This window comes from Patiria miniata, unplaced genomic scaffold (assembly GCF_015706575.1).
Source record: "Patiria miniata isolate m_02_andy unplaced genomic scaffold, ASM1570657v1 HiC_scaffold_9, whole genome shotgun sequence".
In the NCBI taxonomy this organism is placed as follows: Eukaryota; Metazoa; Echinodermata; class Asteroidea; order Valvatida; family Asterinidae; genus Patiria; species Patiria miniata.
In genome coordinates, this window is record NW_024037076.1 from 16631764 (window position 1) to 16656709 (window position 24946).

A 24946-nucleotide genomic window follows, 5' to 3' on the forward strand; every position below is an offset into this window, starting at 1 on the left:
TAATGGGATAGGAATATGGGGCAGGGAACATTGTAAATGGGCATCCATTGCGGGTCTGTCTTTGTTCTCATTAATAACCTCAAGTTCTTTCGTAAACACAATATTAAAGGTGACACTTTTTTAGGGGGTAAACTTTGGAACTTACCCAATGTTCCTTGCTCTATGCCCAAATGTACCCCTCTGAATAGTGTCATGTTATTGTGTCCACCCTATTGTGTCTATCTCAAAAAGGCTAATACCTATGACCAATATTTGATTTGGGATTCAAGATTGACAAGTTTTGCTGTCTCACAACGGTCCATTAGCACACGAGCTCAGTCAAACAGACCATTTATCCTGTAAGCATAAATAAGAGGAATTGGCTGCCCAATTCCACTCGTAAACATGGGTAATTTGTACATGGTGGTACGTACGATCGTAGCCATTGGTGTATTTTTGGCCCAAACGAAGGCCCAAGATCAACCCACTGTTACCGTGAAAGAAGGAGTTCTGGTCGGCACCACCGAGACTTTTGAGGAGTCCCAATTCATCCGTGTGAACAAAACCATTGATGTCTTCAAGGGGATACCATTCGCTGAGCCGCCCGTGGGGCCGCTGCGATTCAGGCCCCCGGTGGCAAAAGAGCCGTGGGTCGGTACATACGACGCCACGTACTTCAGAGATGCCTGTATGCAGGACCCATCAACTGTGGGTGCACCCGTTAGCGAAGACTGCCTACATCTCAACATCTATGCACCAAAACCCGCATTGGTGAGTGTGGATTCAAGTATAGATTTAAACCTTTAATGAACTGCATTTAACTTCACCAAAGCCTCGTTTAGACAGTAAAATCATATGAAAACAAATTATGCTCATCAATGAAGATGCAGACTGAAGATGCAGCTATATTCGGTTGAACCAACAAAAACCAACACCACAACTCATGGTGTTGAAACCTTACAGTAAAGTACTCATCTGTCAGTGTCATAATTCTGTAGATTTTCAACCATAAAACTTAGCACATCCAAATGAAATATGTCTCTTTCTTACAGCCAGAGGGCGCTGCCGTCATGGTCTGGATACATGGTGGTGGTTTCAGTACTGGATCTAGTCGTGAGCTGTTGTATCAAGGGCAGCCACTGGTTGCATCGGGTGACGTCATCGTTGTCTCAATCAATTATCGCCTGAATGCATTCGGGTTTCTCACAACAGGTAACTTGCATTCTCCAAAGATACCTCAACTTCAAATCATAGACGTAGATAGCGGAAGGGGGTGGGGATAAAGGGGAATTTATCCCCCAATGTCTTGTAAAGACTGTTCCTTTCCATTCAAATGCCCTTTTTCACCATTCCCCCCCCCCCCCCCCTCAGTTTATTTGTGTTTTTGTAAAGAGTGGCCTTCTTTTAACAAGTGCCTTTTTTTCTTCTGAACAAGTGCCCTTTAAAGAAAAAAGTCGTGCCCTTTTTGTGTGCCATCGGTCATTATGGGTGCCTTTTTAATTGCTCGCTTGTATCGCCCTGAAAAGCATCCAGCATTGTCCATTATAGTGTGTATAACACCGCCCCCATAGAAAGAGCGTAACATGCCTCCCCCTAACAAAATGACATTTCTACGCCCCTGCAAATCAACCACGAGCGAGAGGGGAGGGGGAGGGAGAAAGAGTTCGTAATTATAAATAAAATAGAGTAATACGTAGTAAAACAAAATTAACTCTAAAGGGGCCGGGGCGAAATCCACCCCCCCCCCCTCCCCCCGGCTGAGAGATGGTAAAAGTAGCCTGGCCTTTTTTGTAGATAGTAGCAGGTCAACAAAGCCCGTGTTAGTTATAACACTGCAAAAAGGGGACGAACCCGTTTTCACAGGAACGGAGTGCCCATCTATCTTAACGATTTGGCCAGACTCGAGTCCATGAAATGCTGCTGGGGGGGGGGGGGGGGCGCCACACCTCCTCCACAGTGAGTCTGTTATACCTTCCCAGTATTGGATAATGCCAGTACTCATATAATGCGTAGGTTGAGAGGAGAAGGCCTAATTGAGGTACAAGTGCCTTACTCAAGGGCACAAAATGCACGCATGGCCACGTAGGGGCTCGAACCCACATTCTCACAATCATGAACCGCTCACATTTAAAACAAAAATGTATGGATTTTGCTTTTTGCTGACGTCCTTTTTTGTCTACATCCCATTACTAAAATCTACTTTAGTGTGATAAACACACAAATCGCCGATAGATCATATCTTCACTAGCTTAATTCGCAGGCTTGTCTTGGCTTTATCTAAATAGGCGTGAGTATTGTGGAAATATGCCTATGATCTGCCATGCCATTTTCTTGTATAGGTGATGAAGCTTTGCCGGGAAACATTGGACTCATGGATCAAGTCCTAGCGTTGGAGTGGATTAAGGACAATATTGCAGGCGAGTATAAAACACAGCTCTCTCGTGGCAACAAAAATCGTATGTTGAAAAAAATAAACCACATTGCCAGATAAATCAGAAATGAAGTTCTAAGTCAGTATTGGTTTTTGAATCAATGGAATTTTAATCCAGTTGAACCATTTACCATGAAATATCACAAAAATAATACAAATGTTATTTCGGTTAGAGGATGTATCTTGAGATATCGTCTCCAAATGAACTAATACGGCACTCCAATGTTGAACACAATAATAAACCGCATAAAATGGCAAGAACATGTAACATAATACAGTCACGCCCCCCTTTTTTGCACGCCCCTAATTTTGCACGCCACACTAGTACCTGCAGTCTTTGAAACGGATGACCCGCTGCACTACGGCTTTCAGAGATCGTTAATGGGAAACAGCGCCCCTAATTACCCCCATCCAATTGCCCAGAATTCAACCTACTCCATTTTGCCATGATGGTGTCAGACACTAGTTTAGAAAGAAAGGCACAATCGATAACGTTCACGCATTTCCTGCCTTACATTTTAAGTTTGGACCTACTTCTTTTCGTAACAGCTTTCGGTGGTGATATAAACCGCATTACTATCTTCGGTGAGAGTGCAGGATCGGCCAGCGTCCATTTTCAAATACTGTCTCAACAGTCCGTGGGTCTGTTTGACCGTGCAATAATGCAGGTGAGAGTTGAAGTTAATAAGGTTGTCCGCAGATGCCACACGAGGTTGCAGAAACCCAGTGTGTTTAGGCCATCAGCCTCGGTCCAACATTTTGGCCACCGGTATAATGAGGGGAATAATCGTCATAGCGATTTTTGGCAAGGTATACATCTCCGGAGTTGGAAAATATGTGATAGCATTGCAGCGATGACAACTTTTTAGGTGTTATCACCCTTTTTCTCAAAATGTCCATCAAAATGCTTACCACGCTAGGGGCGGTATACCTTGCGTATGCTCACTATAATCATTTATGCCCTGATTTGATACCGACCAAACCCCCAGGCTGATGTCCTAGTAAACCCCATCAACAAAAAGTCAGGATGCTGAACAAGGGTACCGTTTGCTAAGGACCAAAATGTCACTTGATTCCTTTGAAAGGGGTGATCACGTTAAATAGAACCATGAACCAACCATAAACAGATTGTCCTCTTCTGGGAATTTGGAGAAAGGGTCACCTGAGATGATAATCCTCAAGACCAGAGTGAAAGTCCTTGATATTTTTTATAAACCCGAAACAATAGTAACACAAGAAAATAATGGTTGTCAGCAGTGTAGTGTCCTGTCTATGATGAAATACAAAGTATCAAAACCATTTTCGTGTTTTTTTTTTTTTTTGCATTTCAGAGTGGTACAGCTTTTTCACCTTGGGCGTTTTCCGAGGACAAGGAGAGGCTACGAAAGCAGGCTTTAGACATCGGGCAGAAGCTTGGCTGTGGAGTATCTGAGAGTACCGCCCTGGTGAACTGCCTGAGAGACAAGAACGCAACTGAACTTTACGGGGCAATAGACATTGTAACTATCTTGATATAATCTCAAATGCATTGGGGAACTACGGGTTGTAGCTGTACCTTTCCCGTGTTCAAGGTCGCATCCTGCCTGGGACTTCATGCTGACAATTGCCAAATAATTATAAATCAATCAAATTACATTACTGTATAAAACTATGTTCAGAATACGTCTGGTTTTGATCGTTGTTTGTTCTTTCTTTTTCGTTAATAATTATTTTCCCTTATTTTAGAACACCTTTCTTTCCGCCGTGGTAGTGGATGGGAGCTTCTTGGTCGACACACCAGAAGCTCTGTACGCAACTGGTCGGTACAATCACGCTGACCTTCTCCTAGGCACAAATAAAGATGAAGGCACGCTGAGTGTATTGGCCAACCCTCGCTTCTCCGACTACGTTACCTCCGAGGAACCTCCGACGCTGAGCAGACAGGATTTTGATGAACTTATCGCCGGTGACTTCTATCTGGGTAAGGAAGTAGGGCCTTTTTAATGTATGATCATTTGCATGTCCCAAAAGTAGACTATCGCATTATTATCAGATTAAATGTCGTGCTTGTACTGAACAACAGTGCAATTATTCCGTATGGCTTAATGATCACTTTGATGAAGAAATCAAGAATCGCTGGTGGTTTCTAACGATCAGTTTATTTTATTTCTTTGCCCAGAGTGTGCCCAAACAGTTTGAAACTGGTTTGCATTACATACACTACATGATTCTACACGCATGTACAAATATAATGCATTAAAAATGCAATACAGCACAGTGAAATGAAATAACAGCATACGGGATTACTGCATGACTATACAAATTACTATACACAATGTGCAAATACAAAACATTACAAATACAATACACCACAACGAAAAAAAATACAAGATTACTGCAGTAATTGTAAAGCAACTGTTATGAATATTGTAAAACATACGCCCCCCCCCAAAAAAAAAGGCTCCCGTTTCTGGTATGCGCGCGCGTCGCCGTAGCCATGCGCGTCGGCAAAATTAAAAAAAAAAAATTCTCAATGTAAAATGATGTCTCAAAACCGCCAAACTCACTAGTTTGACTGGAATCCTGCTGCTGCACAATTTTAACGTGTGTTTTAGATGGAGTTACGATAAGCTTTGTGTGGTGGCCTCCCATACATTTTGCACAGAATAGACGGGCACCATTTGCAGACGGTGTTGTACAAAAAAAGGTAGTGGAAAAAGAAATGCTATTGACGAACTCTTAGCTATTTCCTGATCAAAAGGTTATAGTTTCCACTGTTTTCTCCTAAAGTGTAATATCCATTCAGTTCATACCGTTCAACTAGTTAGGTTATAAAATGCGTCTTTTGGATATTAAGTGGTTTTATTTTCGCAACTAACACAACGCCTGAAAAGTTGCACAATGCACGCGATTTTCGCGTTTGCCTATCATACAAAAGAAAGGGCCAAAACAGAAAACGAGAAATTGTGAATCTCTTGTCCTTTTAAACGTTTTCCACTTAGGCCTTTCGCTAAAGGGTGCACACCTGTAAATAGGCCTAAATCCATCCACCGAGCTCATGAATAAAAGTTACACCATCAAAATATTCTATATTAGAGAGTTCTGAGAGCCATACAATTGAGGAATTGAAGAGATGTGTCTATGAACCTCTGGCCCGGACTTGGAGCTTCCAATTCTGAGCATTTTGGATGCATTTGGACTCGAAAGTGGCGCTATTTTGCCATGTTGTGGAGTGATCGTTTTTCAAGATGGCTACAAATGAAAGATGACATGTTGATCATCTTTTTACTGTGCAGCTTAAACACCTGTGAGAGTTCCGAGTATTTTTAGAAGAATTTTGAAGTACGTATGGGCATTAAGCACCTGTGTCTATGGGAAGTTTAATACAAGGTTGCATCCTATAGGTTGCAGCGTACTGCAGGGAATAGGCGGACAACGCGCATGTTTCCAATGTGTATTATTGTAGAAAAAGCGCCCCCCAAGCCCAGCTTTGACGAATTTGAAAAGTGGCCAGGGTCCTAGAAATAAGCGCTCCTATATAAAAGTTAGATCAAAGGGCGAGTATACAAACTGTACTTACACTCAAAAAGGAGGAGGTTCCCTCTTTTACGCCCTCCGGTCTGATTGGAAACTAATTTTGATATTATTTTAATATAATTTGCACGTTGTAAACATATGAATGATTCATGTTCTGTGATTATCGAAAAATAAAGCTGGTTCTTTTGAGAAACTTTCTTCAATATTATCTTTTTTTGTCAGATGGTAAAAATAAACTAGTTCATGACGCTATCGGAATGCAGTATATTGACTGGTCCCAGGCAGACTTCAGCGACCATGACTACTATCGCTCGTACGTGGAGTTCGCGACGGATTTCTACTTTGCTAGCGGGACGGACATGGTGGCGCGCTTCCATTTCCATGGCAACGACAGTGTCTTCCTGTATCAGATGACGCACGTGCCCTCTGTGTCTTTATACGTCCTTTACGGCGGACCAGGTTGGCTTGGTTGCGGTCACGCTGAAGACATCCCGTTTGTGTTCGGCCTTCCCTTCGTCCCAAATGAGGCTCCCTTCTTTGCCGCATTCACGGTAGAAGAAAAAGAATTGTCCGTCGAGTTTATGGAGTTCTGGACCACTTTTGCCAAAACTGGGTAGGTTATAACTTTGCCATTCATCAGACCTAACCCGACAATGGATATCAAATACCAATTTGGGTTCAAACAACACTTTTCTTGATACATACCCCATGACATAACCTATTTCCTGTACGGATTACAAAATAAATACAAGTTAATTGAATTATTTTTCTAGGTGAATAGGAAAAGTAAATTTTGTCTTCCTAATAAAGTCCCACGACAGCTTCCATCCTCTGTAATTTTCACACTTTAGCTGAAACCCCGATCATAGAACCCAAAAATTATGCACACAGTTATTCATGGCAAGAATACCTATTGAACATGCAACATTTAATACAAACGTCCTCCTCTTGAACAGAAACCCTGGCGTGCCGCCACAAGGCTCCCCTCCCGACTCCCAGCGCGATTTCTGGCCCCGCTTTACCGTCCCGGAGTTGGAGTACAAGGAACTCAGCTTAAATCTGCCCACATCCAGGGCACTCAAGAGTCAGCAGTCTTATTTCTGGAACTCCTACATCATTCAGCTCAACACTATGCTCGGTAAGCTGACACATTAAAGTGATGCCGAAACTTAGAGTTTGTTCTAACCTTGCCTTGTCTCCGGTTGTGTTTGTCCGGGACATCAGATGGACTCTACTAATCCTTTTCACGCCATATAGCCCAGTCGTACCTGAACGGGTCTAGCTTCGGCCGAACCGGATTGGCAAGACTTTACGTTGACCCTTAGAGCACATTTTTCCTACAATCGTTGTACTTTCTTTAGCCTATTCTCAATTAGTATCAATTGGGAGCATTTCTTTTCTCCCAAAAGACATTCGAATATGGGTGAACCTTATGGCGTTTTGGACTTTACTTTCCCGAAAAACATGAGAAAAGAATATAACATGAGAAAAAAAATGATTTTGAACATTATGAAATTCGGACTTTACTTCCCTTTAAAAAAATCCTCCGAAGCCTCGGATGAGAAAAGAAAAGAATTTCGGGCGCAAAACCAGGGTTCGAACCCGCAACCTTGCGGTGCAAAACCCTACCCTGTATCGACTGCACTGAGCTATCTCTCTGCTTATTATATACATGTACCTGCGTAAGTATCATAAAAGTATCGTAAAGGGCGCTCAACAACCATGTTTGCGGATGTAGTTTGGGAAAGGAAAGTTCTCGGGCGGGGAGGGAGACATTAGCCCTCCCCGGCCTACACTGACACCTCTGCGGACGCCCATGTTGTTAAATATGCATTAATTTAACGGCAACGTGAATTTGAACCTCTGTAGCTTTTATTGTGTTCAGCGTATCATTTCTAACAGGTGATGATTTTTTCCTTTTCTTGACACAGCCGATATGGATGAAGCAGAACGTGAATGGAGACAAGCATTCTCCACCTGGAAGTACACGGATCTGGCCGATTGGAGGAACGAGTTCGCCGAGTACAAAGCAATCAATGTGAATTAATAAAACAAATAAATACTCACATAAATCGAAGGAAAGACTACAATTTGTTACATTAAATAGATAAAATCTTAGAAAATTAAGATTAGATTCATTCTTTATCAAATTAATTTACTCACAAAACAGTCCTCTTTTCACAGTTCTAATTGTAATACTTGAATATTTACAGTGTACATTCCAATCATGTTTCAAACCGTTTGCACTTCTTTTGAACAGTGTTTCAGTTTAACAATTGATCATATTGTTATGTTTTTGTTAACGTTTGTCAATATTCTAATGTTAAAAGAATGCTTAATTTTCTGGCTAACCTCAATTTAAACCAAGTTGAATATAAAATTGTTTGCAGTGAAGGAAACAAAATCAGTTGCTCTTTGCTCAATCGGATCACACTTTTGACCTTGATTTTGTCGGCACCAAATATTTATAAAAGCGATTGTGTTATCTGTCCGCTAACTTAAAGGATATTTCATGATAAATCATTTTGTTGGATTAAGCTGGGTTCGTCATATTGGTAGGTTAAGTTATTTTAGAGTACGCCTTCAAACTGTTTGACCAGTTATTTATATCAACCGCTGAACTTTGCACGAGGACATCATGGGCGATTCTTTCATTCCAGAACCTCGTTGCAAATGCCTTGCGAGTCATCCTCCCAATGTTTGCGTTTCAAAATCAGCTCACAGCCACACCCTGTAGGGTGTCACATCCTCTCTCCTGCCGAAAACAAAAACAAATCCGAATCTTTGCACAAACGCAACCGAAATTTAAACATATTTGGAGAGGGTTGCAGAAATATTCACTGACTTTGACTGACACCGTGCCTTAGACCCATTTTGATGGTTGGGTCCTTCAACACCCTACACATCTTTAGCCCCAATTGGCCGTCGACGTATTAAATAGATAACAAGAATGTCAATGCCGAGTGAGACCCAATTCGCCTCTAGTTTTCTTATGTTACCCAGGTGCAAAACAGGCTTTTAGAGATGTCAGTTTGGCCTGCCTTGCTTAGTACTGCTTCAACATGAAATACCAGTCTCCAGCGCTTACCATACCAGCGCTTTGAAATTGGTCATGCAGGCCTGGGTTCGGGGGAAATGAAAATATATATTCTAACTAGAATGTCGACAACACAACTTTAAATTAAATAAATAAATAAAACAAGATTTTGCTGGCTTGGCACTCCTGCTTATCTATTTCCCTCTCAACACCCAAAGATTCAAATATAATTTACGTCAGAATAGGTATCAATGATGAATGGCATATGTTTGGACTCCACTGCCTCGCAATAATGTGTGAAGCGTTTAAGATAACCAAAATATTCGTCAACCTGCCTCTCCATTTTTGGAACATTTTCACGTTTTGCGTATTGTCATGCTTCATAGAAACAAAAGCAACTCATGCAACGGCCTTTTGGATCAAATAACACAGCTTTTTCAATTCTACATATGTAATGATATCCTAACCCCAAACAGTACACCTTTTTAATAACTCACTCCAGGTTAAAAAAAAAAAAAAAAAATTATCACAAATTTAAAATATTATTATACGAAACACCTTATCTCTAATATAGCACCGATTGTTAGTATAATTATGTAATTCTACTAATAGCCTGAGAGTAACGTGACCAATAGCATAACTTGAAAAAAAAAATATTTTGAAACAAAAACAAATGTGCTGGCTTGGCACTTCTGCTCATCCTTTTGCCTCTCGGCACCGAAAATTTTTAATATAATTTACAACAGAATAGGTAACAATTATAACGACTTGTTTTAAACACAACTGCCTTGCAAAAATGTGTGAGCTGTTTAAGAAAACAAAAATATTCTTTCACCTGCCTATCTATATTTGGAACATTTTTACGTTTGGCGTAATTTCATGTTTTATAAAACAAAATCAACGTATGCAACGACCTTTTGAATCAAATAACACAACTTTATCAGTTCTGCATATAATCTCAAAACTGTTGTAATAACTCACTCCAAGTTAATTTCAGAAAAGTACATGTAGTTCTACTAATAGCCTTAGAGAGAAACCTAACCGTTAGCATAACTTAAAAATAAATAAATATTTTTGTTTTGCTGACTAGGCATTCCAGCTAATCCATATTTCTCCGACCACAGAAACATTCAAATATAATCAACAAAGAAAATGGGTAACAACTATTTAGGATTTATTTTAAGACACCACTGCCTCACGCGTAATGTGTGAACCATTTAAGAAAACCAAAATATTCGTTCACTTGCCTCCCCAGTCTTGGAAAATTTGCATGTATTGATCTTGACACAAAACAGTGAATTCAAGATTAAGCAACGTAATGGAATGGAGTCTTGTATCAACACAACTTGATCAATCCTGCATATGGCGATATGACCCCAATGCAGCAAGGGCGGATCCAGGGGGGAGGGCCAAAAGGGGGCCATGCCCCCCCCCCCCCCAAAAAAAAAAAAACATTGGTTAAAGTGGTCAGAAATTGCCTCAGATCGCACCACAGAGCATCTAGAATCCAAAAAAATTTCGGGGCCCTTAAGCGGGCCCCGAACCCCACGCCATAATTTTTTTGACCCACTTTTTGGGGGGACCAAATTTTTTTTTGGCCCCCAAAAAATTGTGTTCAGGATCCGCCCTTGCAATGCAGTGCATCTTTTGTAATAACTCACTTCAAGTTAATATAAAAAACCACCAAATTATCAGAAATTAAAAACAATCATAAAACCCTATCTCTAATCAAGCACTGTTTTAGTACAGAGAGTATCCGTTAGCGCCAACACCACTCGAACCGCCTCTTGTATCAAATAACACAAGTTTATCAATCCCACATGACCCTAAAACAGTGCATCTTTTGTAAATCACTCCAAGTTAATTAAAAACAAAACACCAAAACTCTCAGAAGTTAAAAAAATTATAATATAATTATAATCAAGCACTGATTTTTAGTACCTAATCTACTAATAGCTTGAGAGAGTAACCTAACCGTCTGCGCCAACACCACTGGAACCGTATTATGGCTCCGAGGACTAACTTCCCAACTACACAGCATTGTTCTCAATTTGGTCGGGAAGACTACTGTATTTTACTTGCATCTCGTCATCTCTCTTCTGTAAGCCTTTGCTGTCCGGGTTCAGCTTGCCTCCCATACTGGTGCCTAGCCGCCTGTGCACCTGCCAAGCATGCAGGCGGTTCTCAGGAAGGGCAGGGCCCCAGTTGTCACGTGGTCTCACCAACTGTTGCAGGCGCTGCGAAAATAGAGATTGTAGATAAGGTGTCATTGTTTGCGAGAACAACGCAGCTCTTCGGAGCAAAAAAAAAACTTTTCAGAATTGTGAATAACTTTGTTGAGATCACCGGCTACACCTGGAGCAGTGTGGAATCAATACTTCGCTTCTTTCAGTTTATACAATTCGATGATGTTAGGTTAGGTCTGCAAAATACCTCTTTGAGTGTTCCCTTTTCCGTCATCATGGCATAGATCCACCATAGTGGTATCCAAACCAGAACCACGATGAAGATACTCCAGCCAATACCAGCCGACCATGCCGGCAGTGGCCCGTTGTACTGCGGCTCAGTGCGGGTGATAAATTTAAATACCACCACGATCTAAATTGAAGGGAAAACAATTGTGTAAACATTTAAATAAGTGTGAAAGTGGGAAAAACATAATTGAGCACTCAAACGAAGCTGTTATTTTAGGCGTCTCTGATTTCTGCCGCAAATCCCTCTTTTAAGACAAAACCCTTAGTTATTATATTTGGGGTTTTGCCCCAGCCTGCACCAGGATTTCAACTCTCTCGTGTCTCAAAATTTAACCCTGGTGGAGTTTATTAGTGGTTGAATGCCCTCTTTACCGGTAAAAAGCAAATAGTATCACTTGACTGAATGACGTTGGTTTGCCTAAACCCTCCCCAAATGGCCTTAACGCATATTTTCATATATAAATATATATAAAAGTCCAGAAGTTAATCAATCTTTCCTTTGTTTGATCGTATAAATAGGTGCACAGAAACTGGAAATCCAAAATTATGGGGCTGCACATTTACATAATGTGTCCTGCGTTAGTTTATGGTGTACATCGAGGACACACACATGCAACATCATCGATGAATCGAGGACAGAAACCGAATCGAGGACTCCTCGGTTGGAAAACGTGTACAAAACCAATGAGAGCTCTTGCGAAAAAGTAAAAGTACAAACAAAGGAAAAGGGAAGAGGAACAAAAGAAAACCCTCGATTTACATCATAAACAAACGTGGGTGGATGGATGGGTGTGCGCAAGCATTGCGTTCACTGTGTGGACGTCCGAACAAAAGAGGTCCACATAAACCAGGTAGCAGCGACGTTGTGTGGACTTGCCCACGTCCACACAGTGTTTCCCCCTCTCTGAAAAAAACAGCTTAAGAGGCATTTTCGGGTTAGGTTTACGTGTGGCAAAATGAAGAGAAACACTAAAGGAGTAAACTGTGTAATAATGCAAGAAAAGTTAACTCACCAACAAAAACAATGGCACGATCATAGCCCAAGCGAACGGATAGAGCTTAAATAGAGGGAAATCAACGACCTTGTCGCCAATCATGGATCGGATGTCATTCAACAGTCGTCGGATACCATAGAGCCAACTGATCGCCAGACACTCGCCAGCCACGAAAAATATGAGGGCGACTGATGGCGCGTACGCGTTAACGAATGCGAGCCAGTATGGTCCTGCCTGTATAGTGACAAATTTATATTCAGTCATGTTTGCTGAACTTCAATATTTTTAAACTGAAGTGCGTTTAATGTTGTGTACAGACGCAGCATATAGGCAATAACTGGGACAGGGTCGGGTTAAGTCTAGTCAAAATAAACAGTGCATATAAAAAAATAATTGTTCAGTTTGTTTTCTTGCATGTTCTTGTCTAAATTAATAACAAGTTAATAATAATAAATATTGTCCAAGACCAGTCCAAGCCACAGCAAAAGCAATTTTATTCAAGTGTGATGTTGTAATGTACATTCTGGTTTATTATTACTCACATTTGTCACAAATATCAGTCCCACGAAGAACATGGCCAGACACCAGACGAGCAAAGTCAGTAATCGATGACGACGAAGAAACGCAAACTCATCTACCAGACCAGTCACACTCCTCTCGATGATAACAAACTGCAAAATATAATCACATGAAGGCTAAGGTGCCTTGAAAATAGTTTATGGACGCTGTGCATGATGTTAATGAACAATACAGGTGTATGGCACTTCCTAACCATTCGACGGGGCCGATGTTCCCCGAAATCCTTAGGATTAGGGTTAGGGTTAGGGTTGCGGTTAGGGTAAGGGCTAGGGTTAGAGTTTGGGTTGGGATTCGGGGAACATCGGTATTGGGGAACATAGGTATGCACCCCCATTCGACTGAGCTCCATATTCGTGTACACTGGTTTGCGTTTCGCTGAAAACAATGGTTCCGGCACTTTTTCGCGCAAATTCGTTTTTTGTCATTCGTTTTAATGTTGTTGTCGTCACATTTCGTTTCTGGTGACTTAAAACGTATACGTTTAGAAAATGCGCCCAATCTTCAGACCTATTTGAAGAATTGTGCGAATTGTGTAAGTATCGAAATAGGCAATTCGTGTGATACAAAGGTTAAAATTACCGGGAAAGCCTATACCAAAAATAATGTGATGTAACAGCGATGTTTTCCATAAAATTTACATATATTTGGCTTATCACAGGTCTTCCACCGTATTCCGCGAATGATCTTTGTATCTTTCCCAAACCATGTGATCGGTTATGTAATCTCTGCTCTGAGATTTAAACAGAGACTGGGTAATCACCTGTGTGTCAAGTCCAATGATGAACAGCATGAAGAAGAACAAAGCAGACCAAAATGGCGCCAAGGGCATGCGGCTAACAGCTTCCGGGTAGGCCACGAATGCAAGCCCGTAACCTGTGTGGTAGAAAGTAGCAAACGTAGATGGACATTACGACCTGGAAGACGCCCATTTGAGCTACAAAACGCGTTTTAAACGAAATTATGCTAATTGGAAAGGGCATTTAAAGGGATATAACGGCCTTGAATACGCCCAATTGGTCTACAAAACGTGTATTGAACGAAATGATTTTAATCGGAAAGAACAATTAAAGTAGGATATATACATCCACACAACTATCCTTTAAAAAACTGGGCGCTTTTTGTGTTATTCTTGTGTTGTTCCGGCGAGAACGAATTTCGGGGTCCACTTTTGCGACCCCCCCCCCCAAAAAAAAAATCGGGCTGTTCAGTGCTAGCATGTGATCAGCCGTAAAGACTGTGTCCGCCTTTTGCGAACGTGTAAGAAACCACACGTGCAAGTTTATTGGTGCTGTGTGTAATGTTTGACACACAACTTGCATCGTGCATTGAATGAAAACGACAGCAAAAAACGATTGCGTACCCCGTCGTGTCCGATGTAAACAACCCGGGGTTTTCCCGTCCGTTTTCTCGGGTCCGGTAATACATTAGGTTAGTCCCTTTTAACTAGACGTTTTAAATAGTGCAAGTAAATAATCCAAAACATGAAATGTTTGTGGATTTCAGGCCGTAATGCCCCTTTAAAGACGAAGATAAGGCCGCCTTCAAATTTCTTGGCTACGGTCCAGCAGCGAAATACGTGGATATAATGGTGAGTAGCCGCAGCTACTTCTAATAGACACATTGTGTGGTTGCAAGCCGTACCTAGTATTTCGGATGCGGCCTTAAGAGATACATTCCAACTACTTCAAAAACATCTGTTAATGACTTTAATTGTAAACATATTTTATGTATTAATTTAAAAAAAAATACCATTGTCATTTTGAATAAGTTCTAAATTTTTAATGCGACAAATACAAAATACCTCTAATTTCAGAGTCCAAAAAAGATATATAGGTGTTTTGGGTGTTTTGTGGTTTTTTGGGGTTTTTTTTTTTACATACCCTGCGAAACCACATCATACATACCCTGCGAAACCACATCACTGACGTCTTTTCCCTGTGTGTGAGCCATGTACCCGAGAATCGAGAAGATAACAAAGCCGGCAAAAATACTGGTTGCCGAGTTGATAAGTGGGACGATCAAGCCGTCACTGGAGCAGAGCAAATACAAAATATACCATGCATAATCTAGTTAACCATGAAGTATATCGAGCCATTGTTACATATAGAATTACAAGTATTATTTTCCTGATGCATAAAAACCATATGGTGTTGGGGCGTTTTTTTACGGTAGGCCTATAATAATATAAGTAGTAAAAGGTAGATTTATTGGGCGGTCGAGATATAGACGAGTATACGTCTTACCACTATACACTGCATACCATATCTGTCAAAACTGATAATGATACTTACATGAGACAATTATTGTGGAACGAGTTGTACGATCCTAGAGTGAGTGTTCCTGATGAGCCACTCCCTAGAGAAAAGAATATCTGACCGATTGCATCCAGCCAAACCTGGGGTGCGCAAACAATATTGTGTGGAAACAAGAGAAATGAATTCCTGACAAATAATGTTAAAATAGAAGACTTGTAATCTGACAAGGGGGGCATTATAGGTCAGTCTTATCGGCTGCATCCGAATCAGCTGTCTAGAGCTAGGTCTAGGTCTGCCCCCATTGAAAATACGCGGGGACGCGCCGACAATAGACGTAGCCGTAGCTCTGGAAGCCCGTTTCGAACACGGCCTTAGAGAACATTATCCAGGCCGAGCTTGCAGCTGGACGGTTATGGGTGCAATAACGGTGAAAGAACAAGGAACCAGTTAAATACGTGATTTTTGAACGATACTACACACGACACAATTTGTTGCAATATATGGAATAAAATTGTTCGAACCGCATGTTGCACAGATTAATCGCAATATTGAAATAGGCCTAAATTAATCAATAGATGTGAAACATTTTTTACGCTGTTTCTACATTGTAGCTCCATTTTCTACATCGCTTTCTTAGCTATGTAAAGCCGAAGCCTTCCATCGCTGCTTCTCTTTCTCGCAACCGTTTAGAGGGGCTCCCTCCCTAGACTTTACGCTCGGGTAGTATTGTATTGAATCGAGAACAGAAAGCATAGAATTATACGTGTAATCCGGTGTGAGGTTATTTATATTACTAGCGGGTGAAGTCATATACTAATGTACTACTTTGACTTCGATTTGCATGTGGACTCCCAATGGGCGTAGCCTAGTAAACCTTGGTGGCGCAATTTTTTTCATCATCAACGTTATGTTTTGCATGCGTAATAGCGATATGTTTTGGAGTGTTTTCATATACACAATGTTGTAATATGTAAATATTGAAAATCTGAAAGAAACAAATTTGCCATACAAGCAAAAGAATAGGCCTACAAATAATTTTTTTCACGTGGCAACCGTGACTTCAGAGAACAGTGAAATTGGAGCATAGGACCTGCATACACTGGAAACTTCTCCATTACCCCTTGCATTTGGCGCTTCCGCACACTCCTAAGGCCTTTTTACCAGACACACAGAAATCAGAAAGACAGAAAGACAGTGTGGGATCTTTTAAAGCTATAGTCCATCATTTGCAGCCATCCGAAAAAGTAACTGGCGTATTATTGTTGAAAAAAATACTTGGTTGAAAGATAGGAAGTGGACTAAACTCCCTGTGAAATTATTCTTTCCGGCAAGCTGTCATTTTCCAACGGTGCGTCTTAAGACGCACCGTAGGAACATTTTAATTAGTAGTTCGTTTTGTTATTCGGCGCAGCGCGCGCAAGCATTGGCACGACGCACAGCAGGGCGCGGTTGCTATAATTCGTCGGATCAGTGCGCGACATCGCGTATAGCTGCAATTCAAAACAATTCAAAACATGATTTAGCAACTTTTGATTTGAAATTGAGATCCTAGAATGCTGTTTTTCTCGGAATATACAGCTGAAGCTGAGCTGAAACTTCATCAGGTTAGTTGTTCAGTATCTTTCATTAGATTTTGAACACTTTTGTTGCTTCATACGAACAAAATGCACAAATTACAAATGATGGACTATATCTTTAATATAGGATTATATAAGACCTTCTGATTGCACTAGGAAGCAAACAATACGATTAGAAAGGCCATTACACTTGCGATCTTACAATAGCTACACTACATACATGTACATAGCCACAAGTTTTATATGTAGGTCACAAACATCCTGCTAAATTGGGAATGTATGTCACAATTACGTATTAAGCACTTACTTTTGGTTTGGTCAGTGTATTCCAACGAGGAGTCACGAAAAATTCCACGCCCTTGTAATAGCCAGGAAGTGTAACACCACGAATGAGCAGCACAAACAAGCACACGTACGGGAAGGTAGCTGTAAAATAAACAGCCTGATAGGAAAAGGTAGAACAATGAATAAGGATGCAGCCCAGTAAATATACTGCCATAGACATCAGTGATAATTCCGCCTACTTCAAAAAATATGAAAAATATACAACTCTCCAAGGTGTTTGAGAACAAACATCTGATCTTTTTTGTTTGGGTGGGGGTAACAAATGTGACTTTTGGTAGAAAATGCCATCCAAAGGAGATCACCCTGAGTAGTCCTGAATCCCCATCGCCATTTTGAAACAAAAAAGGATGCTTATACGCTCCATTGACAAATAGAGTAGTTTAAGGGCCTAATTGTATCCGAATTACACAGCAGTACGAGCTCGCAGTCGTCTTCAAGGCTTCCACCCTTCATTCTTACAAGCCGTCAAGTTCATTGCCCACAAAATGATACCAGGCATGCAAATCGTGATTTGCCCGGCGAAATTTCGGGCCTATTTACGCCAAAGAAAGGTCACTGATATGGCGATACCTTTCCCGATGATTTGATGCCTTTTGCAACGCAGAGAAACACCACGATCCAAGCGAAGAGCAGACACAAGGCAAGTTGCCAGACCACGCCTCCCGTCTCATCCATGGACGGAGACTCTTGCAAGACTGCAAACCTGACATTCACATGTGAAAATGCTAAGAACATCTTTCAAAATACGTGTATACCTGCATTACATGTTATAATACAATAATTTTGCCATGTTTTATTCAATTACTTCTATAAATACATCGCTGAACTTATTTTGGTGGCTATTGATTATTAGAATTCATGCATTTTGTCCTTGAAAACTAAGCTGGGATAACATTGCAAGAAGGAGGCAAATATTGAAAGACATAATCATGGGTGCGTTTGAGTATCTCACCCGGATCGACTCGAGTAAAGGCAGACGGGTTAGCCACGACAGCCAGGTTATTCGAACGTTAAACCGCGGGCTATCACACGATCCCCACGTGACGCCCGTTTCGGATTTGGTTGGAATTATAGCCTTATAAATCGCAATGAACTCAACAAATTATTACCATTTGACTTCAAATAAGGTATTTTTTAAGTCCACTTGAGATTTCCGCTGTCCGGTCGCCATATTTGTCCGTTTCGTGGAAAGAACAACGCATGCGTGTAACGTATTTCCACCACTGACTCTGCTCCACGAGCAGGGTCTGTATGTGGTGGCTGACCCGGTTGAGCCTCGAAAATGACGTCAGAGCTAATCGAACGGCACGGGGCTGACCCGTGTCGACCCATGTGAGCTAAACGAACGCATCCTATGAAAGATATAGACGCACGAGTTAGATACAAATATTTCCGCTGGTCCTAGAGGGCGGTCGACAATCATCAAAGGTGTTTTGTACCTCATTGACCAACTGACTGCCTTACTGTCAATTAAACAGGTTACCTATCTCACTGAAGGACTGTCACTTGTGACTTTTACACTTGCTTTTGGGAGCAGCTTCACGAAGCTTGTCTATTCATGTATGTGATGTAGCTTTTTTTCAGAGTTATTACGAATCATTGAATTTTGTGACTCGCGTCGAGTCTAGTTATTTTTTAGGAAGCGACTCGATCGAGTCGAGTCGAGTCATTGCGTCAAGAAGGTCGAGTCAAGTCGAGTCAAGTGACAGTTAGTGTTCGAGTTAAGTCGAGTCGAATTAAATTTTTTGCTCGATTCAATTCGAGTCATTGATATTTGAACACCATCTAATAAAGTACAGAGTCGGAGAAGGAACACAAGCAAGGCACCAATTTATTATCAAGATCCAAAGACTTAAATATGCTGCATGGTACCCAATAGACAGCTTCTGCTGGACGTTTTTACTAAAGATCTACGTAATAGTTTACAAGACGTGCAACGTCGGTTTATCTCTGGTTGGCTTCGGGTCTGGAATAATGTTTACGCTGACAACATCCAAACTAAATTGCAACATATACATTTAGAACTGTTTCTGACTATATAGAAACATATCTACTTTTTTTTTTTAAAGCAGTACATAAATTCAGCCGGGGTTCCATCAAGGGCTTAAGAAATCGCCGGAAGCAGATGATGAAGCTCATAATTGGGAAATGTGTTTAAAGTCTGGTTCCGGGATAGTAGTTTGTGCGCTACATTACAAACCCACGAGGTTGGAGTCCGTGATTAAGGGGTATATTTGTACGTAATAAGCGGCTACAACGCAAAGTGCACGAACATAAAATAACTTTGCACCGTTAGACACCGCAAATATAATTTCGAACAGTTTTGGGACTCGAGTGTTATTAGTCTTTGACTCGATTCGAGTCCAGTCTGCTGATGAGGAACTCGAGTCGAGTCGAGTCATTTGCTCGCAGTGACTCGAGTCGAGTCAGTTACCCGATGGGAATCGAGTCGAGTCATTGACTCGAGTCATTACAACTCTGCTTTTTTTCACCCTGTTATATGCATTAGTCTGACGCCGCTTGTTTCATGTATGGGCCTTATGCACGAGTTGGTCATTTTTGTCGAGTTCCCTGAATGTATTTCATAAATTGTTAACTGTTGAATGGGACGGCGCCAGACTATTTATGCAGCCTTATTTTACCGTCACTTTTTAATCTGGCTTAAAACATTAGAGAATGTTTAATTACAAATTTTAAATTATTCCTTAAAGGGAATGTACAACATTTGCTTTTGCTGTAATTTTCAGAAATAAATGGATTTGGAGGATTAGTTTGTTATATAAAATATTGTTCAACTGACTTGTTTCATGTTTTGGGCTTGTACATGCTGGAAAAACCAAGAAAACCTATCATGTTCTTGTAGTCTGGTTCCCTGACCCCACTTAAGATGAAACGAAGCAATTAATACACTTTGGGGAATTGTAAGGTCAGAGAATCAGTCCAGCAGGCTTGTACCCCTTCACAGGTGTGTGATCAATTGCAAAGAAAAGTCAGAATAACTAAATATGAAAAATTAAGAGCAGTTTTTGAGAAAAAAAAACATTCTCCAACGCAGGTCGGCCGACCAGCGTTGAAAAAAATACAGTTTTTCTTGAAAATGTTAGCCCACCAGGTACCACGATTTTAAAGGATGCTTAAGACTGTCAGTCCCTAACAATTCAGTAAGGTATTTTGTGATAATTTGATCATTTCGTTTTTTGATGTTTGCAAATGTTGTATTTTCCCTTTAAAGCAGACTTGAATTAATTAGTAATTTGCATGCTTTCATTTCTCTTCGCAAGTTCCAAAAATTGAAGATTTCATTTTCATTTTAATATGGCCGGCTTGTGCATAAGGCCCATACATGTACTTTCATGTCTCCATGCGAACAGCAAAAGTGAATTTCTGAACCACAACGTGTGTTATTTTATGATTGTTCTAGCTATTCTGAATCAATTGTAAATATCATTTTAATAGGGCTTTGTGAGCAACATTAATTAGTTTAATGGGGTTTAATTAGGGAAATGCAAAATGTAATTATTTACAATTCTTTTTTACAAAAATGTGCCGTCAAGAATAATTATTTCTATCGTAAGAATAGTTGTTTTTTTATATTATATATAGCTATAACACTCACTCAATATCATATCACAGAAACCATTAGCATCAGATGTTCACCACGTTTGTACAAATATCAAAACTGTAACAGATGTTTAGCCCTAAAACTGATATCAGTTGCAATAAGGCTAATTATTTGGACGGGTCCTTTAATTAGTTATTTAGTATTACTTACCTCCAGTATTCTTCGCTTGAAGAACGTCTCAGGCCATCCAACGGATCAGTGTAATTCGACACATCGTAGTCTTCATCTCCTGTCATCGTTACATTTAAACTCTCCAACTCTTGATCAGTAAGATTGCCTAGCTTCTGGCACGTGTTATTAAATGTGATGACGCCGTCTGCGCCCAGACAGTCGGAGACCAGACTGCTACAGAGGGCGGTGTTCCACTCGTGGTCGCACCCAGTCCAAGGGAGATTGGATGTGAACGACGCGAAGAAATAGAAGACTGAATATGTAATGACCACGTTGTAGTAGGAGCCAACAATGAAAGAATAGACGACTTGACTGAAACCTAATCCTGGGTAATCAAATAAATGACATATTGACGTTTTGTATAACAAAAAAAAGGGTTTGGTTCCAAAAACGCAATATATCAATTTCATAATTGATTTCAATTTCAAGTGCAAAATTGGCAAGGTTGTAAAACTTTTTAAAAAATTATGATAATAATAATTACAGCTGTTTCGAAACTTCAGTTTTCGCTGGATTGTATTCATTGGTTGTGTCTAAGTATAAAACAGCCATCGAAATTAACTTTGGTAAGCCAGGACAGGAGAGAGTGGGGCTCTAAAAGGGACCAGCATGCATGGCGTATATCGCATTTTGAAAATAAACTCTTCCCTGAATTGTACTGAGCTTATCTTTTTTTGTTAGTCTGTCAATATTGTAATGCATAGGAGCACAACACTGCTGGTCGTTTGTTTCAAATTCTGTTGCTGTTTGAACGGTAGGATATTCCGGGAATCAACAGGCATTACTCACCGCAGCGATTATTCGAGATATGGGCGATAATATATGTTTTCCAGGCTATTTTAAAACGTAATTCACCGTTTCTATTATTTAAATTCTATCAACATCTATCAACATCGATTTAGTGCACTTTCAATGTTAAACTTCGTCTTTTGTCAGACAATTTCAAATTTAGCTCAAGCAAATTCAAACAACGAAAACACGTTTTCGTCCCAGAGTATTCGATTTCGTCTCGTCTACGCCAAACCTTGTTATTGAGAAATCAAATTCGTCTAATTGATTTATAAAAGAAGAATTCGATCTCTGAATGCTGCCATTCGGCAACAGCTTAGACGAATTTGATCTGTAATGACGAGTATTCTCGACCTGGTGACTAAAGAGGGTGACGAAACTTTAAAATTGAATGGTAAATGATTAATTAGTTTTGTTAAAAGCGTGTAAAAAAAATTCGGACGAAATTCATTCCAGTTGATGAATTTGAATGAAACGTGTTTTAAAATAGCCGGGAAAACCTATGCTTAGCTGCGGCGCGTTATATACTCGGCGCTGCGAGGTGGTAACGCGGCTTTTCGAATATCTCGGCGAAGTGAGTGGTAATGTCTAGGCGTCCAATGTAGCCATAATATAGACAATACTGTTAGTTTTGTTTTAACCATAGAGCTATATTAAATTTAATATATATAAGATTTAAGGCTTTGCATGGTGGAGTATCGGTATCATTTCGGTTTGCGGTAACACCATGTGGTAATAACTACTGCATAGAAGATATTTAGTTCTGAAAAGAACTTGTCCTGATAATAAGCAGGACAAGTTCTTTTCAGAACTAAATATCTTCTAAGCAGTACAAGTTCTTTTCAGAACTAAATATCTTCTAAGCAGTAGTTATTACCACATGGTGTTACCGCAAACCGAAACGATAAATTTAATATAGCTCTATGGTTTTAACGGAGCTTTCCTCCGCTATAATAGCGAAAACAGCAACGTAAGTTAAAATACTTCATTTTTCGGCTTCCAAGCATTACCAATGTACTGTAATTTACCCCAGCCTCACTCATGTAGGCCTACACACAGATATAAATTTTAGTTATTAGGCATAATTAGTGAAGATTAAAATATGGAGTTTTCGGCGAAAATTCCACTTGCCTTTCAGTAAAGGTACGGCTCTCCAGACCGATATACAGCCTAAACTGCTGTACTGTCCAAGCACTAGATCAAGAAAGAAGGTCGGTAAACCGGCCAGAAAGAGTGCACCAAAGTACGGGATCAGAAATGCACCTGCAAAGATAGGTGGAAACAGCACTTAATTTAGGTGAAATTGACAAATTGAGAACACATTTACAAAAGGTATACGAAACAAGGTTTTCAGAAAAGTATGTAGCAGACCGTGAATTATGCTGCAAAAATATCTGAAAATGAAGGCTTCAAATTGCTTAACCTTCTATCCTCGAAAACAGATCTATTTGTTTCTAGAAATGCACAAGTTATTACATTTTGAACGAGAAATCGAACACAACAATCCGCCAGTACAAGATCATTCAAATCACTTAGTCCTATGTACTTTTTAAGCTACGGAATTATTAAAACAACCACCTTTTTAAAGTTCTGTCCACGGATCACAATAAAGGTAAATGTTCTTTCAGCAAAACCAAAATAATTTGTGTAAATTGTTTTCGTTAAGATGAAAGAATACTCGCCTCTAATTTTTTTTATTTTAGTGAAATAAAATGGGTTTTTGGGCCGAAATTAAGACGGACAATATTGAATAGCCGTCTCCCATCTTTTTGTGGGCGGGTCTTCTATTTGGAAACGTTGGAGAAATGAGCCCAACAGGAGAGACACTTAGACCATTTTGAATTCAGGATTACAGTATTGAATTTAGAATTACACATTGAAACACAATTTTGGACAAACTTTACCTTTAGGGGGCGGAGACATCTTTCATAATTTGGTGGTGGGGAAAACGAAATTCAGTACTACAACATTAATCTAAACTCGTGTCAAGTTCTTTTCTGAGTTTGGCCCTATAGCAGTCTTTTATCGGTAAAATTGAAAAGCAAAGTTCGAAATTGTGTTTCACTTTTAGGAAAATGGAAGTTTTTGATAATACACTCCCGATTTGAAATTCCTCAAGTTCTTGAACACAACTTTTTTCGGAAATTCGGATGCACTGGTGTGGCTTTAACTATACTGAGGAAGTCCCGTATTTGAGCCACATTTATGGGGCTAAAAGAAGCCTCCCAGTCCCAGTCACAACTTTTCCGGAAATTGTGCATGCATAGAGTATATGGCTCTAGCTCTCAATACGGAGGAAGTACAGTAGGCCTACTAACTATTGGAGTCTCATTTATGGGGCTAAAAGCCTCCCAGCCAGCACTAATTATACGGGCCTGCTTACCTCCACCATTTTCATAGCATAAGTAGGGGAATCGCCACACGTTGCCCAGGCCAATGGCCCAACCAAGACAGGCCAAGAAAAACTCTTTCTTCGAGGCCCACGTCGGACGGGCCTCGATTGGAATGTCACTGTTACCGGACTCTGCCATCATGTCAGTCTGGAAATGTTTGCTCAGTATGGTATTGCAGAGGAGTGTGTAATAAGCTTGGGACCGACTGGCTGTGCGTGGATTACTTGCCGTGCGTGGCGATTCTATGGACAACAATAATTGTCACACAATGAGCCTCATAGAATACAAATATTGAATGCTTCGAGTGGTGTCAAACTAGCCTCCCGAGGTGATCCATGGCCATTCTATTTTCCCGAGGCGAAGCTTAGCCAAGGGAAAATATAATGCTCCATGGATGACCGAGGGAGGCTAGTTTGTCTTCACCGCGAGATAACGCATTCAATGTTTGTTTTATAACACTTCACCCACAGATTCTGCTTGGTTTTAATATTTTAAATTATTTAAATTTGAACATAATTAAAATAAGCTTCAATTTCAATGCAAAATTGGTGGGAAATGTATTTCTCTCTTCCAAACCACCCCTTTACGAAATGTTTGAACCCAACTCTGTGACGCCTCTATATATCTCTTGGGAACAATACGCGCTTCGCCCAACGCCCTTAACGCGCACACCAGCAAGCATTTGCACACAAATACCGCGCCATGGGTATAATACTTCGGTTGCTGCGGGTATAGTACTTTTGGCCGTGTACTGAAAGATGGCAAAATAGAAAGTACCATGTG

At 40.4% G+C, this 24946-nt stretch overlaps 2 protein-coding genes across 3 annotated transcripts; one reads left to right on the top strand and one right to left on the bottom strand.

Moving 5' to 3' along the window:
• The first annotated feature begins 262 nt into the window (after positions 1-262).
• LOC119720773 (cholinesterase 1-like) lies at positions 263-9468 on the top strand. Its single transcript, XM_038190611.1, has 9 exons — positions 263-750; positions 1032-1191; positions 2319-2396; positions 2960-3078; positions 3742-3909; positions 4136-4370; positions 6149-6539; positions 6883-7064; positions 7858-9468. The coding sequence occupies exons 1-9, from the start codon at positions 385-387 to the stop codon at positions 7971-7973; spliced, it is 1815 nt and encodes a 604-aa protein (XP_038046539.1). The 5' UTR covers positions 263-384; the 3' UTR covers positions 7974-9468.
• A 1045-nt stretch (positions 9469-10513) lies between these two features.
• LOC119720769 (sodium- and chloride-dependent glycine transporter 2-like) lies at positions 10514-24496 on the bottom strand. Of its 2 annotated transcripts, XM_038190604.1 has the most exons (12): positions 24154-24495; positions 22902-23033; positions 20961-21306; positions 17759-17891; positions 17151-17285; positions 15303-15406; positions 14916-15040; positions 13772-13884; positions 12975-13103; positions 12451-12666; positions 11397-11561; positions 10515-11200 (listed from the first exon to the last, which is right to left on the bottom strand). In XM_038190604.1, exons 1-12 carry the CDS (start codon positions 24302-24304, stop codon positions 10994-10996), a joined length of 1956 nt encoding a protein of 651 aa, XP_038046532.1. In that variant the 5' UTR covers positions 24305-24495; the 3' UTR covers positions 10515-10993. The 2 variants fall into 2 exon arrangements, with proteins under 2 accessions (XP_038046535.1, XP_038046532.1); XM_038190607.1 differs by lacking the exon at positions 12451-12666 and having other exon boundaries at positions 10514-11200; positions 24154-24496.
• Between the last annotated feature and the right edge of the window lie 450 nt (positions 24497-24946).